The 12,612-nt window shown below is 51.6% G+C and overlaps 1 protein-coding gene across 1 annotated transcript in view; it reads left to right on the top strand.

Moving 5' to 3' along the window:
• The window catches only part of ITGB5 (integrin subunit beta 5), a 48,697-nt gene that overhangs the window by 16,292 nt on the left and 19,793 nt on the right, over positions 1 to 12,612 (top strand). Inside the window, exons 5-10 of the mRNA XM_083841901.1 lie at positions 70 to 238; positions 4,421 to 4,582; positions 5,644 to 5,739; positions 6,444 to 6,533; positions 10,122 to 10,256; positions 12,177 to 12,606. Of these exons, the coding sequence (XP_083698027.1) occupies positions 70 to 238; positions 4,421 to 4,582; positions 5,644 to 5,739; positions 6,444 to 6,533; positions 10,122 to 10,256; positions 12,177 to 12,606 (1,082 nt within the window). The remainder of the gene's footprint in view (positions 1 to 69; positions 239 to 4,420; positions 4,583 to 5,643; positions 5,740 to 6,443; positions 6,534 to 10,121; positions 10,257 to 12,176; positions 12,607 to 12,612) is intronic.

Here is a 12,612-nt window from a genome sequence, read left to right as displayed (position 1 = left end):
GACTCCTGCAGCTCCTGGCTCCTGCTGGGGTTCGTGCCAGCTAACCGCTCCCCTCTGCTCCTCTTGCAGCTACAAGCTATTCCCGAGCTGCGTCCCATCCTTTGGCTTCCGCCACCTCTTGTCTCTGACGGATAAAGTCGACCGTTTTAACGAAGAAGTTCAGAAGCAGAAGGTGTCCCGGAACAGGGATGCTCCGGAGGGCGGCTTCGATGCGATTTTGCAAGCTGCAGTGTGCAAGGTGAGTCACACTGGTTGCTGGGGTTTTAACACAAAGCAGAAGAGGAGGGGCTCTTCAGCTGTCTTTTTGAACTCTGGTGTGGCTTTGGTGTATGGTTTCTTGGAAGGAACCACTAATTTCTTTTTGCAGAAACCAACAAGAATGCCTTGAAAAGGAGAAGCTATTGTTTTCATGTGCTTTTGTGCGTGAACAGGCAAAGAAACCATTTAATACCTTCTCCAGTTTAAAGGCATAAAATGGACCTGTTGCAGATGGAGATTTAGGTGGCAGCGCCTCTGGGTGCTGAGGGCTTGTGCAGTGGGGGCTGCTCTCCAGCCTGGGGTCCTCTGCGTGCTCTTGCTCCCCGTGCAGCAAGGGGGAATGCATTTCCTCCCCTGTCACCCTCCCACAAGGGACAAGCCCTCTCCCTGCAGTGGCTGGCTGGGTTTGCTGTGCCGTTGCTCTCCTCACCGTGAGGTTTGGGAGAGAATTGCTCAGAACCGTCCTGGAGCAAGTAGGTGGGTTGCTCCATATCCCTTTGTGAGCTGGGGGTGAAAATGTAATGCTGCTCCCCTGCGTGGTGCGGCTGGGCTGCCCTGCTCTCCAGCGCCAGCTTCTTCCCCTCTGACATATGGTTTGGTTTCTGTGTGCTCCAGCCTTGTGCAGTCCTGTTGGTAGGTCTCGTTTTGTTGTGGGTCTAGATTTTGGGAGCCAGGAGATAAGCATCACCTGCAGGAGCGGTTGATGCAGGTTTGCGCAACCAGGTTGAGTGGGAAAGCAGAATTTCCTTCTCGTGGGCTGGCTTCATGCACACTTCATGCTCCTGGCAGGACTGAGCCTGCCCCATTGGATCTGGTGCCTCCGAGCAGTCGTCTTTCTGCTCCCAGGCTGGCACAGATGCTGTCGCTGGCACCACGACAGCGCTGCTCGCAGGGCTCCTCCAGGCACAGAGTGCTCTGCGTCCCTGCCTGGTGGCGCTGATGGTCACAGCAGAGACATCTCAGGGCAGTGACTCTGCTGTGCCGCCCATTGTGTGGTTCTTCACGGTTCTTTCCAGCACATTTTTCTTACTGCAGAAAGGGGATAGCATTTCCTTATGGTGCAGAAATACCTCCTAAGTCCTGCAGCCCAAGCAGGAGCTTCCTTTCCCTTGCAGCAGCCAAGAGATGCCCCAGCTCCACCAGTAGCCACATGTTGGCTGTGAAATATGTTGTGGTCAGCAGCAGTTTGTGGTGTCACGGGGGACATCCCAGGAGAGCCGATGGAGGAACCTGGCTGTTTCCAAGCCTTGGTGTCCAAGTGCCTGTTCTCCTCCCCTTCATGCAGAGAGGTAGGAGAAACCATACCTTGTCTGCTGACTAGGTGGTTTTGTGCTGTAATTCATATCAGGCATTTCTTCTGCATGAGCTGTCCGAAGAGCTCTGTAAAGCTCAAGTCAATTTTTTGGCCCGGGTTTTAAACCCAGGAGTGGGGAGAGTTTGTACAGCTAATACAGGCTAATAACCGGGCCCAGCACTTGGCTCCTCTCTGAAAGATGAAGATATGGTAAGTGTTATTCTGGAGGCAATGAGAGAGCCAGAGACAATAAGCCTTTATACTGATGCGAAAATGGTTAGCCAGGAATATTAATCAACTTTCTGTAATTATATTTTCCATTTGCAGTATTCTGGTCTTCTGCCATTCTGTAAGTGCAAACATCATATGGCTTGGTGGTATGTTTAAGTTTCGGGTCACACGCACTGCAGCAAGGAGATAAGTCTGTTTTATAAAACAGTGTCTTTTGAAATACTTTTGGTGAGTGCGTGCTAGACACTGGTGCATGGAGATGGCCAAGACATCTGGGAGACACTGAGGTGCTTTTCAGAGCTGCGCAGAGCTAAGGAGGCTTCGGAGAATGGATGCTTTGGCTTTTAATCTCCAAGGCTTTCTTGTCATGCACGTGTCAGTTTCTTTCTTCCAAGAAGGCCTGCACCTAAGAAACGAATGGAGTTTTATGCATACGGATGAATCCAGGGGGATCTCCTGGCAGTCAGTGCCTTGGCAATTGAGCTCTTTTTATTCAGAGGCCAAAGCATAAATTTAGATACTTACTTCAGGCTTGGAAATGCTGATAGGAATTTTTGCAGCCTTTTCAATAGAATTTGGAGGGCTGGGATGGGGTGAGCCAGCTGTGGTGGTTTTGACCCTGGCGGCAGGCTGTAGGGAGCGAAGAGCTGGTCATCTGGGGAAAGGGGGCAGCTCCAGTTGGTCGTGGGATTGGGGGCAGGATCCGTCCATGCCAGCCCTGTGGAGACATGTCTTTCGCTTCACTCTGCCTTGGGTCAGGTCCCACCCTGGTTTAAAACCCTTTATATCCCACGGGGATCGAAAATGAGGCCAGCATCAATGCAGATTTCTGTTCAAAACTCGCTGTCCAGTAAAAATAAATTAAAGCCCCTTTGGTTATTTGTTTTAAGCAGCGCAGAGCGCTGTGTGTTTGGCGGTGGAAGTCGCTGGCAGAAGCGGTGTGAGGTGCTGTGGCTGCTCGTGGCATGGCGTTGCACGTTGCCCCCTCGGGGTGATTTTTCCCTGAGAAAAATGATGGATTTTTCCCTGCTGATCTCCAGTAGCCGTGCTGTTGTTGCATCAATTTGGTGTTTGCTGCATTGGCTCGAAGCGCCATGCCCAGCCTGGCAGGCAGCTTTGGCACTGGGTCGGGTGCCCCTAGCTGAGGTGTCCTGCCCTGATTTTTTTCAGCATTTCTGCGTGTTTGGCTTAAGTGCAAGAATAGGGGAGAGTTTGCCTGAAGGGATGCTCAGCCCTCGATGTGAAGGTGGTGCTAGCAGGCAGATAAGCAGAAGCATCATTCCCTAAGTGACCTTGTAACTGTTGAGCTTGTTTTCTTTGTGCATAGCACATTTCTAAGTGAGTGGAACTCAAGTTATCATCTCAATCCTCAATAGAAATCAACTTTGGATACCAAAAGAAAAGTGAGTTGGATGGACCGCTGGGTGGGCAACTGTCTGGTGGCCAGGTAGACCAAGAGCTGCTTTTTGCATTGTCAGTCATAATCACTTTTGGGTTCAGTTTGTAAGAAACCACATTTTGGCACTAAGAGTGCCTTTTATCCAGTGGGGTCACTTCAGTTGAATGGCTTCTGCTTCCCAGACCACAGAAGTCCTCGTAGTGTAATGACCCGGACAGTAAAGTGCTGGTGCAGGACAGATGTGTGTTGCCAAAGATTTCTTCCTGTGGCCGTACTTGAATTGCACGGCTCTTTAAAATGCCATTAACAAAAAATACTTTTTGCATTAGGGAAGAAAAAGAAATAAAGTCTGGAATAGTTGTCCTGAAGTAAGAGTTGTATTTATTGGAAAGACCAGCAGACTTTGGGCTCTGACTCACATCTGCAGGCAAAAATTGTGGTGGCAATCATGATTACCATCCTTCTGCACACTCTGACTGCTCGCCATGACCCCACAAGTGGTGTCCATAGGAAGTGCCTGCGAACAGGCTGCAGCAGTTTGTTGGCTGGCATATTAATTAATGTAGGACAAGGTAGCTTTCAGATTTTGCTAAGTAAGCTGAGCAGTGAAATACGGAGGAGTTGGGTATACTGATGTGTGGGTTGCTTCTGGATGCTGCAGGCTCCGTGCCCTGAGTTTTTGGGGGCAATTATCCTCAAACTCTTACGCCTCTCCTCACAAAAGCCCTGCAGATCTGTCCATGCGAAGGCGGTGGCGATGTCTGCTCCTTGCACAGGCAGGGACCTTGCTACAAGTGATGCAGCTCCAGAATCCTTTTCTGAGCGGGCTGTAAGGAAAGCACTCACCGGAGTTGTTGCAGCTCTTGTTGCTGTCTCGTGCTGCGCGCAGCAGCGCGGCCGTACCACCGAGCTGGGGAAACAAGGTCAGATTAAATGCGCGTGGAGGAATTTGGCAGGCCTTCTTTGGCCATAAAAGCAGCTGAAATTCTTATTCTTGGATCAGGGCAGAGAAGGTCTGGTGGACAGTCGATGTACCTCCTCGTGCCTTTTTAGGTAAGTGCGTTGGAAGGTGATGTCGGGGAGTGCCAGAAGGGCCCCAGCAGCTTGTTTCCTTGCCAGGAATGGGTGCACGGACGTGTGGTGCTCTTCTAGTTGGTGGCAACGGTGGCTCTGATGGATGGATGGGTGCACTGCCTGCCGGGAGGGCTGGCTGTCTGACAGGTTTTGTTCCCCCCCAGGAGAAGATCGGCTGGCGGAAGGAAGCGTCTCACCTGCTGGTCTTCACGACAGACGATGTGCCCCACATCGCCCTGGACGGGAAGCTGGGGGGGCTGGTGCAGCCCCACGACGGCCAGTGCCACCTGAACGAGGCCAACGAATACAGCGCCTCCAGCCAGCTGGTGAGGGGGGGCAGGGGCTGCGGGAGGCAGCTGCTGGAGACCTCGGGGTGTCAGCGGGCCCCTTGCTGCTCTGGGGACCAGCCACCCTGCTTTTTTTTTTTTTTTTTCTTTAATTTAAACTCTGTGGAGGAAATTTCTGGGGTGAATGAACACTTGTCTGCTGCATACTTATCACGTGCTCCTGCAGAATGGTGCCTTACCGAGCAGGTCACAAGCACCAACGGTGATTTTCGCTCCTGTGTGCACAACACCATAATGAGAGGTGTTTCTGGATGGCTGCCTCTGGCTCCTTGGAGAACCCCCATGTTCACCAGCCCATGCAATCTTGCAAGCAATTGCGTAGCAGAGTACTGCCCCCAAACTGACTTGGAGCCCGGCTGGGGAGCTGGTGTGGGGATGCTGCCTCAGTGCTTCCATAAATCAGCCCTCCAGTTTGCAAGTAAATGGGGGGCTTTTTTTCTGAGGGCAGCATTTCAGAAGCAGCCTGTGGTTTGGAACTCAAGCTGCTCTCTTGAAGTGAGCCCTGGTTCATTATTTTGTTGCTTGTGTGTAGCTAGAACAGTACCTTGCTGCCAACCCCTCTGTCTATGAATTCTGCAGAAATAAAGAGTTTATCACAACGTCTTCATGGCTCTAGTATGCAGAAAGAGCAGGCAATGGTTATTTCTGCTTTTGGAGAAAAATCATGCATTTCTACTTAGTGCAGTTCTAGATAATGGTCTCATCTTGCATTCCCGGAGGTAGCAGCTAGGTTATTACACATGTACACTGGCTGATGGCAAAACAGAAAGAGAAGAGAAAACAATTCAGTGTTTCAGGTGCTGCTGTAGGTCATGGTGTTGTGTAGTGATAGGTGCAGCAGAAATATTTAAGGGGTGGCAGAATTACCGGAATGTTTCTGCTATTTCAGTTGTAGTGGTATGTCAGGGACTTCGCGCTGCAGTGAAACACCACATTTCTATAACAAGTCTTGCTGTTGGGAGGAGAACAGTGAAATGAACCTTTGTTTCTGTGCTACCCATCAGTCTTTCTTGATTTTTATTTATTTTTTTTGCCCCTAGGATTATCCTTCCCTGGCGCTTCTTGGGGAGAAACTGGCTGAAAACAACATCCACCTGATTTTCGCTGTTACAAAAAGTCATTATGTCCTGTACAAGGTAAGCACTGCTGAGCTGCCCGGCTGGGCAGGGCTTTCTATGCCCCTTGAGAGCGTCTCCCCTCCAGCTGGGCTGTGATGGGGGCAGCCCTTCAGGGCACAGCGGCTCCGTGCAGCCGTCCCCTCTCCCTGCGAGCACCCCGAGCGCGGTCATTCAGAGAAAAGCACTAAAGCTGCTTAGAGCAAACAGACCTGTATGTCAGTGAGCGTGTGTGTACCTAAAATAGAACCTAGCCTAATCTTGATTTTAGGAGGGCTGCCAGCCGCGCAGCAGACGAGGGAGCAGAAACCTGTTCAACCCATTCTGCTGTGACTCAATCCCATTACCTAATGCAGCGCAGGGCTGCTGCCCAGCTGTGTTTTTCCATCACGGAGCCCAGCACCATGGCCCCGGTTTGAGCTCCCTCGCCATCCCCACTGTCAGGGGGGCCTTCCCTGGGGCTGCCCTGCAGGGTTTGCCCCTCGGCAGGAGCAAGAAGCACATCCGTGAGGATGAAGGGGTTCAGGGAGGGGATCAGGCTTTCGGGAAGCTCTGGTTGCTTCTGCTCCGTGCTGGCAGAGCCAAGCGAGCAGCGAGGCGGTGGCAGTCCTTCTGCTGCCCCGCGGGGCCGGGGGCTGAGCTCATCCTCCCCGCCCGCTCCTGGGGAAGCTTGGCTTTTGTGGCACGTTGCAGCATGTTTTTTTTCCGCTCGTTGTCTTTTCAAGAATTTCACCGCCTTGATTCCTGGGACCACGGTGGAGATTTTGCACAAGGACTCCAAGAATATCATCGAGCTGATAGTCAAGGCCTACAACGTAAGTGCCTTTTAGCATCACAGCTGCTGGGGTGGGAAGTGCCAAGAGCTGAGCTAGCTCGGCTCTGCCTTGGGTGCTCCACCCAGGCTTGGCTGCCTCCCTGCCCGGGTCCTCTCCGCAGCGGGTCACCACTGGTGTGGTTGCACCCATCCTGGGGAGGGAGGGGAGCAGCTCGTCCTGCTTCAGATGACGCCGGTGCTTGGGCTGATGGCTGCTCGAGGCCCTGCTGGTGTGGCTGTGGAGCACTTTGTGGGTCCTCCCTGCGTGAGCTGCTTGAGGTGGAGTGGGAGCACGGCAGAGGTTTGGCCCCATATCTCTCGTGCAGGATAGCACTCTAAGTTCAACCTGGTTTGAAGCAGTTCTCACAGACCACCCTGCCACTAGAGAAAATCAATTATTTCTTTGCAATTTGATGCCTGGTGGCCTCCTGAGGACATGATGCAGCACCAGCTCAGGCTGCATCCTTGGGTTGGTCCTTGTGCCTCATGAGCCAGTTCTGAGCACCCAGTGTGTCTCCTGGTGTCCCCAATGGTCCTGGACCACACAGCGTGGTCAGTGCAGCCTGCCCTGCGGCCCTGGGGCACTTGGAGGTGTAGGGCCGGCAGCAAAGGACCTGCAGCTGTTCTGCTAACCTGATATTGTGTGTCTCTATGGAGATAGGAGAGCGGAGTGATCAGAAGCAGCTAAATAGCAAGCCAATTTATATTCATCATTTCTGTGGCCTTCTTATTGGATTCTTACGGTTCAACTCTGTGCTCCTGGAAGGACGCTGCTGTTTCCTTGCTCGGTGTGTGAGATCTGTGACTCCCAGTGACCATACGTGGAAGTTGGTTGTGGAAATACTTTGTTCAACACATGTTCTCTGATTTTTGTGGCTAAATTAAAATGCTTCACTGTCATGGGTCAGCCGTCACGTAGGGGTCTTCATATGTGCATCTTCTGAGCTCATCTTTGCAGCCACAGTTAGCTGGTGCGGGAGAGCTGCTGCCTCTGCTGCGGGCAGCAGGAGGCCTGGAGCCTGCCTGGTTCATTTCCTTTCGGTATCTTGCTTTGTCCTGAAATTGAGGAGGGAATTCTCACCAAAGGAGGAGGCTAAAATTTCTGTTTCCCAAGTGGGAGTGAACCCTTTTTTATTCCTTACAGAATGGAAACTCTTGAGCATGGAGAAACCCTTCACCTGCGACAGGGTTCGTCTTCTCCTGGGGGCTGGCCGCATGGGCCCAGGGTCAGCCTCGTGTCTCAGTGCTTTGGCCATCTTTGGTTCTCTCTTTTCTGCTTTCTTCCAATGATGCATACATAGAAGCATAGAATCACAAAACAGTTTGGAAGGGAGCTCAGAGATGATCTAAATCCAACCCCCTGCCATGGGCAGGGACACCTTCCACCAGACCAGGTTGCTCAACATCAGATCTGCTCAGGGCTTATGTTGCTCCTGAGATCCCTCTCCCCCATCTCTTCATCTCCTGTCTCACTTTTTCCTCCCTCCCAGGTGTGACAACCCAGCTGCAGTGTACCTGCTGTCAGTGCTCTCCTGTCCTGGGGGCATGAAACAAAAGAGAACAGGATGGCTTTTCTGTCCGCCCTCACAAAAACCCTTTCTGCTTCCCCAAAATCTCAACACACCTGCAAGGTGGAGATGCTCCGGGGAGCTGTGCAGGCCGTGCCGCTGCCCGGCTGGCGTGGTGCCGGCAGGGTTTTGGCACAGACTCCCGGCTGGATTTGGCCCGAAGGGAGTGAACAGGACGCTTCTTTTACAACTTCTTTCCTAAAGCCAGCCCCAGCAGGTCTCAGGCATGTTTCTCATTACAACACAACGGCTTTCCCATGGCGGGTGGCCTTCACATCAGCCGTCCCTGGAGCAGCTGCGGGTTCAGGATCCCTTTGTTTTTACACTGAAGTGCTCCATCCTTTGAATTTTCCCTGTGCTATGACAGCTTTATTTCAGACAGAGGAGTTGCTCCATCTCAGGGCCAAGTCTTTCCCCTAGGTCTCTCCAGGGTCCTCTGCTCATCCCTGAAGGTATAGCAGGCTTGAGGCCACCAAACAGCACAGCAGCAAAATCCCTCTGGTAGTGACCGCAGTGCTGTGAGGAGATACTGCTGTATGGTGGTGCAAAGTGGCTAATAATAATGGCATTACAATTAGGCTAATGGCATTACCCTCTCAGGCTAATAAGAAATCTTGGTGCCTGCGTGAGAACATAAGAACGACCCAGGTGAGGTCATGCTGAGGTCCATCAGGCCTGGTGTCCTGCCTTCTCTGGAAAACTGTGAGCAGTGTGGTCAGTGAAATGTGTTACCGCCTTGTGCACCTCTGCAGCTTCCCCAGTCCTTCTAACAGACTTGGGCTTGACAAAGGGATAAGCCAGCATCTTGCCATCATGGGTAATTAATCTCCCTTTTAGGCTGCAGGAGGCTGGTGAGGTTGGCTCAGGGTAGGAAGAAGAGAGCACATCTGTGTGACAGCATGTTGTGCCATGATAATTTGGGGCAGGGCAGCAGATGCACATGCAGTATGTTCAGCTTTATGACTCACTGATCAAAAGTCATGTATTTCCTGCCCCTTTCCAAAAGCGGTAGCTCTTGGCTAGCACATGGACCCCGGCTTTGCTAACACATTGACTGGTGAGAGGCTTAAATTAGCACTTCTCCTTTATCTGGCCACTTCAGTGAAGGAAGAGACAAGGGGCAGAGGGATGGAGTCACGAGCTAGCTTTGGAAAATGAATGTGGTTATACAAAAAAACTCCATTTTGAAAGCCTTTGTCTTTTTTGGACACCACTCACAAAAAATCAGTTCCAGCCATTGGAAGAATTAAACAAAACAACCTCATTTCACATTAATACTTATAAACAGAGTTTTCCCTTTGTTTTGTTTTGACTTTAAAAGTCTGGGTTGTGCAGCAGGATGGAGAGATGAGAAGCAGAATAAAACGGAATAGGAGGATACCAAAACCTCAATGACGAAAACCACTTTTTACTTTGAAATGTTTCACAGAGATTTTTCATTTATTTTTTTTTCCTGTGGAAAACCTGGTGTTTGTTACTGACATATCTGAAAGGGTACTTTTTGTCTGGCATTTTCTCTTAAGAGCGAAAATACGTTTTTCTGACAAGTTGTGTCAAATCAAGAAAGTAGGACTGAGTTGCTGGTTCAGTCTCAGTGAAGTTTTATGCTGCCTTTATGCAGTATGAAAGGCATCAAAGGGTGGATGCCAGTGGAGAACTGGGCTTTGCACTCCTCCAGCAGACTTTGATATGGAGGAGGTGCAGATGTGCACATCAGCTTCTGACCTTCAGCTCTGAGATGAAGCATATGGTCCACCTGTGGTCGAGAATATTTCCTTCTTTTTTCTTTTTTTTTTTTGTGTGTGTGTATGTATATCTTTCCAATATGGTGGTCATCATTACCCTCCTAGACTGCATAAACCATTGCCAGATTCTTCAGTCCTATTCCAGGTATTTTTTATATCGGTGCACAGGTGTCCTAGCTCTGAAAACAACAGGAGAAGAGACCAAAGCAGAGCATTCTGCAAAAGAAACCAGTCCACCTGTAGTAACCTGATGGCTTTCTTTTCCATTGTTTCCAGAGTATTCGGTCCAAAGTAGAACTGACTGTCTGGGACAGCCCCGAGGACATTGCCTTGACCTTCACTGCCACATGCCAGGATGGTTTGTCCTACCCTGGGCTCAGGAAGTGCGGGGATCTCAAGATAGGAGATACGGTGAGTCTGCCTCTCTGCACATCCCTTGGACAGGCTGTTGTAATGCTCTGCAGTGTCCATCTTCCTCTGCTAGCCTCAGAGCCATGCCACGTTTATACAGAAACCCACTGAAAGCAGCTCTGCCAGAAGTGGCTCTGCATGGCACAGATCGATCCAAGGTCTCCTGGTGGCCCAGAAGGAGGGAATGCAGGTGTCTTGCTTTCAGCACCTACAGTCAAAAAATCTTCATCACGCAGCAGAGTGCAATGGTCAAGAAAGGGCTTGTCTTTAATCCCAGATATTTATGTCATGCTCTCTCAGCATTTCTTTTTTTAGGTGGTTTATAGAGATGTTGCAATATGATTGATGTGGGAGTGAGGACAAGGGAGGGAAGTTCTCAGTGGTGGTGATGAATGGCACAGGAGGACATGCGAGTGGGCACGGCCCCCGCTGCCAGTGGGTGCTGAACCTCCGGGACAGCATGACCCCTTCCCTCCAGCAAGGACCGTGTTCTTCTCCTGTCCTGCTTTAATCTAAAGAGAAAAGCAGCCTCTTGCAGATGTAGCTGGACTGCTGGGCAAGGCAGGAGGGCACGTTGTCATCTGGTGTCACTCAGCCTGACTGGGAATCCCGTCCCCTTCTCCTGGCCTTTGCTGTTTGCGAGGACACACGTGTGCTCATTAGCAAGACAATTTCCTTATTTGAGAATAAAGTCTTTAAAAACATACCAGAGCGCTAAGCACTCAGAGGCATATAAAAATAGTTTGAAAGAATAAACAGTAGCTGAATTTTTATCCCTCCAAATAAGGGCCATGCAAAGTGTTAAAAAGGAAGGCAGCCTCAGAAATTTTAGCTGACTTGACTGGATTTCAAGTCAGTGGATTGCAGTCCTTGGAGCTGTGCCACCGTAGGCACGTGCCCTCCTGGTGTCCCCAGCAAAGCCAGGGCTCCCGAGGCAGCAGCCTTAATCTGGGCTTTGGCATGAGCACGGAGCTCACCGAGCTGCTGCAGCTTGTTCCTGTGTCCCCTCCTGCTCAGCAGCTTCGGGCCCCATTGCATCCATGGGGTCAAGATCTAGCTGCTGCAAACTGCTAAGAAATCTTCCCCAAAACTGGCACCGGGCCCTGACCTGCTGTGGTTTGGTCCTGGTGGCACAGGTACCAGGAAGGGAGCAGGGTTGTGCCAGTCCCTGGGCTTGCCTTCTGATCTCTGCAATTTGAGCGTGTTCCCTATTTGGGGCTTTATGAGTGAGGCAGGTCAGGATTCCCACAAAACGCACTAAATCCTTGACCTTGTGGGCATCTTGGGTCCTTGTGCTGTACTGGCTCTGTGCTAGTGCTTGGTTTCAAGAAAATGTTTTATTTTTGATGTCATGAAAACCTGGCTATTTGCTAGACATTTGCCCTAGTTACTTCATGGGATAAACAGGCTCCTTCCTGCCTCACGGAAACCAGCAGTCCGTGATAGAGAAAATTACCACTAATAGGTGACCGTAATAAGTATTAAAACTTCACTTGACTGCTTGTGGTGTCTTTTAAAATGAGCCATCCACAGAATAACAAGCATTTTGCTTAGGGCTGGGGTTGCCCGCATGAGCTGTGGGTTTGGCAGGAAGAGGCTACAGGGCCAAGGCTCCCCTCAGACAGCACCAACACTTCCCCGTTGGTGCTTTGTTCCCCCCGATGTGGAGTTTGTGGGTATGAAACACCTGCTTTGTGCCTCTTTCTGTCCCATTTGGGTCACTGGGTTGCCTGTGGGAAACCGAAGGGGCCTGAAGGATGCCAAAACCCCTGGTGCGGGCTGTCTGGGTGCTGAGCTCCAGGTGCTCACACAGGACGTGGATTTGGGGTGGTTTTTCCACATGGGGGAGCGAAGCTCGGCCATCCCTCAGGAGGCAGTTTCCGGCCATGCTCTAACTCCCCCCTCACCCTCCCTCCCCAGGTCTCCTTCGAGGTGTCTGTGGAGGCCCGCAGCTGCCCGGCCGAGGACACCTCCCATGTCTTCACCATCAAACCGGCCGGCTTCCGCGACACGCTGGAGGTGGCCGTGACCTACAACTGCCTCTGCGGGTGCACAGGCCGCGCCGAGCCAGCCAGCGGCAAGTGCAGTGGCAATGGGACCTATGCCTGCGGGCTCTGCGAGTGCGACGCCGGCTACCTGGGGGCCCGCTGCGAGTGCGAGGAGGGGGCCGGCGGGGAGACGCACCAAGGGCTGTGCCGCGAGGTGGAGGGCAAGCCCCTGTGCAGCGGGCGGGGGGAGTGCAGCTGCAACCAGTGCGTCTGCTACGAGAGCGAGTTTGGGAACATCTACGGGCCCTTCTGCGAGTGCGACGACTTCTCCTGCGCCAGGTACAAGGGAGTCCTCTGCTCAGGTAGGT

Source organism: Anser anser, assembly GCF_964211835.1.
Source record: "Anser anser genome assembly, chromosome: 6".
Taxonomy (NCBI): domain Eukaryota; kingdom Metazoa; phylum Chordata; class Aves; order Anseriformes; family Anatidae; genus Anser; species Anser anser.
Note: the sequence above shows the minus strand (reverse complement) of the source record. Positions and strands in the feature narration are given on the sequence as shown.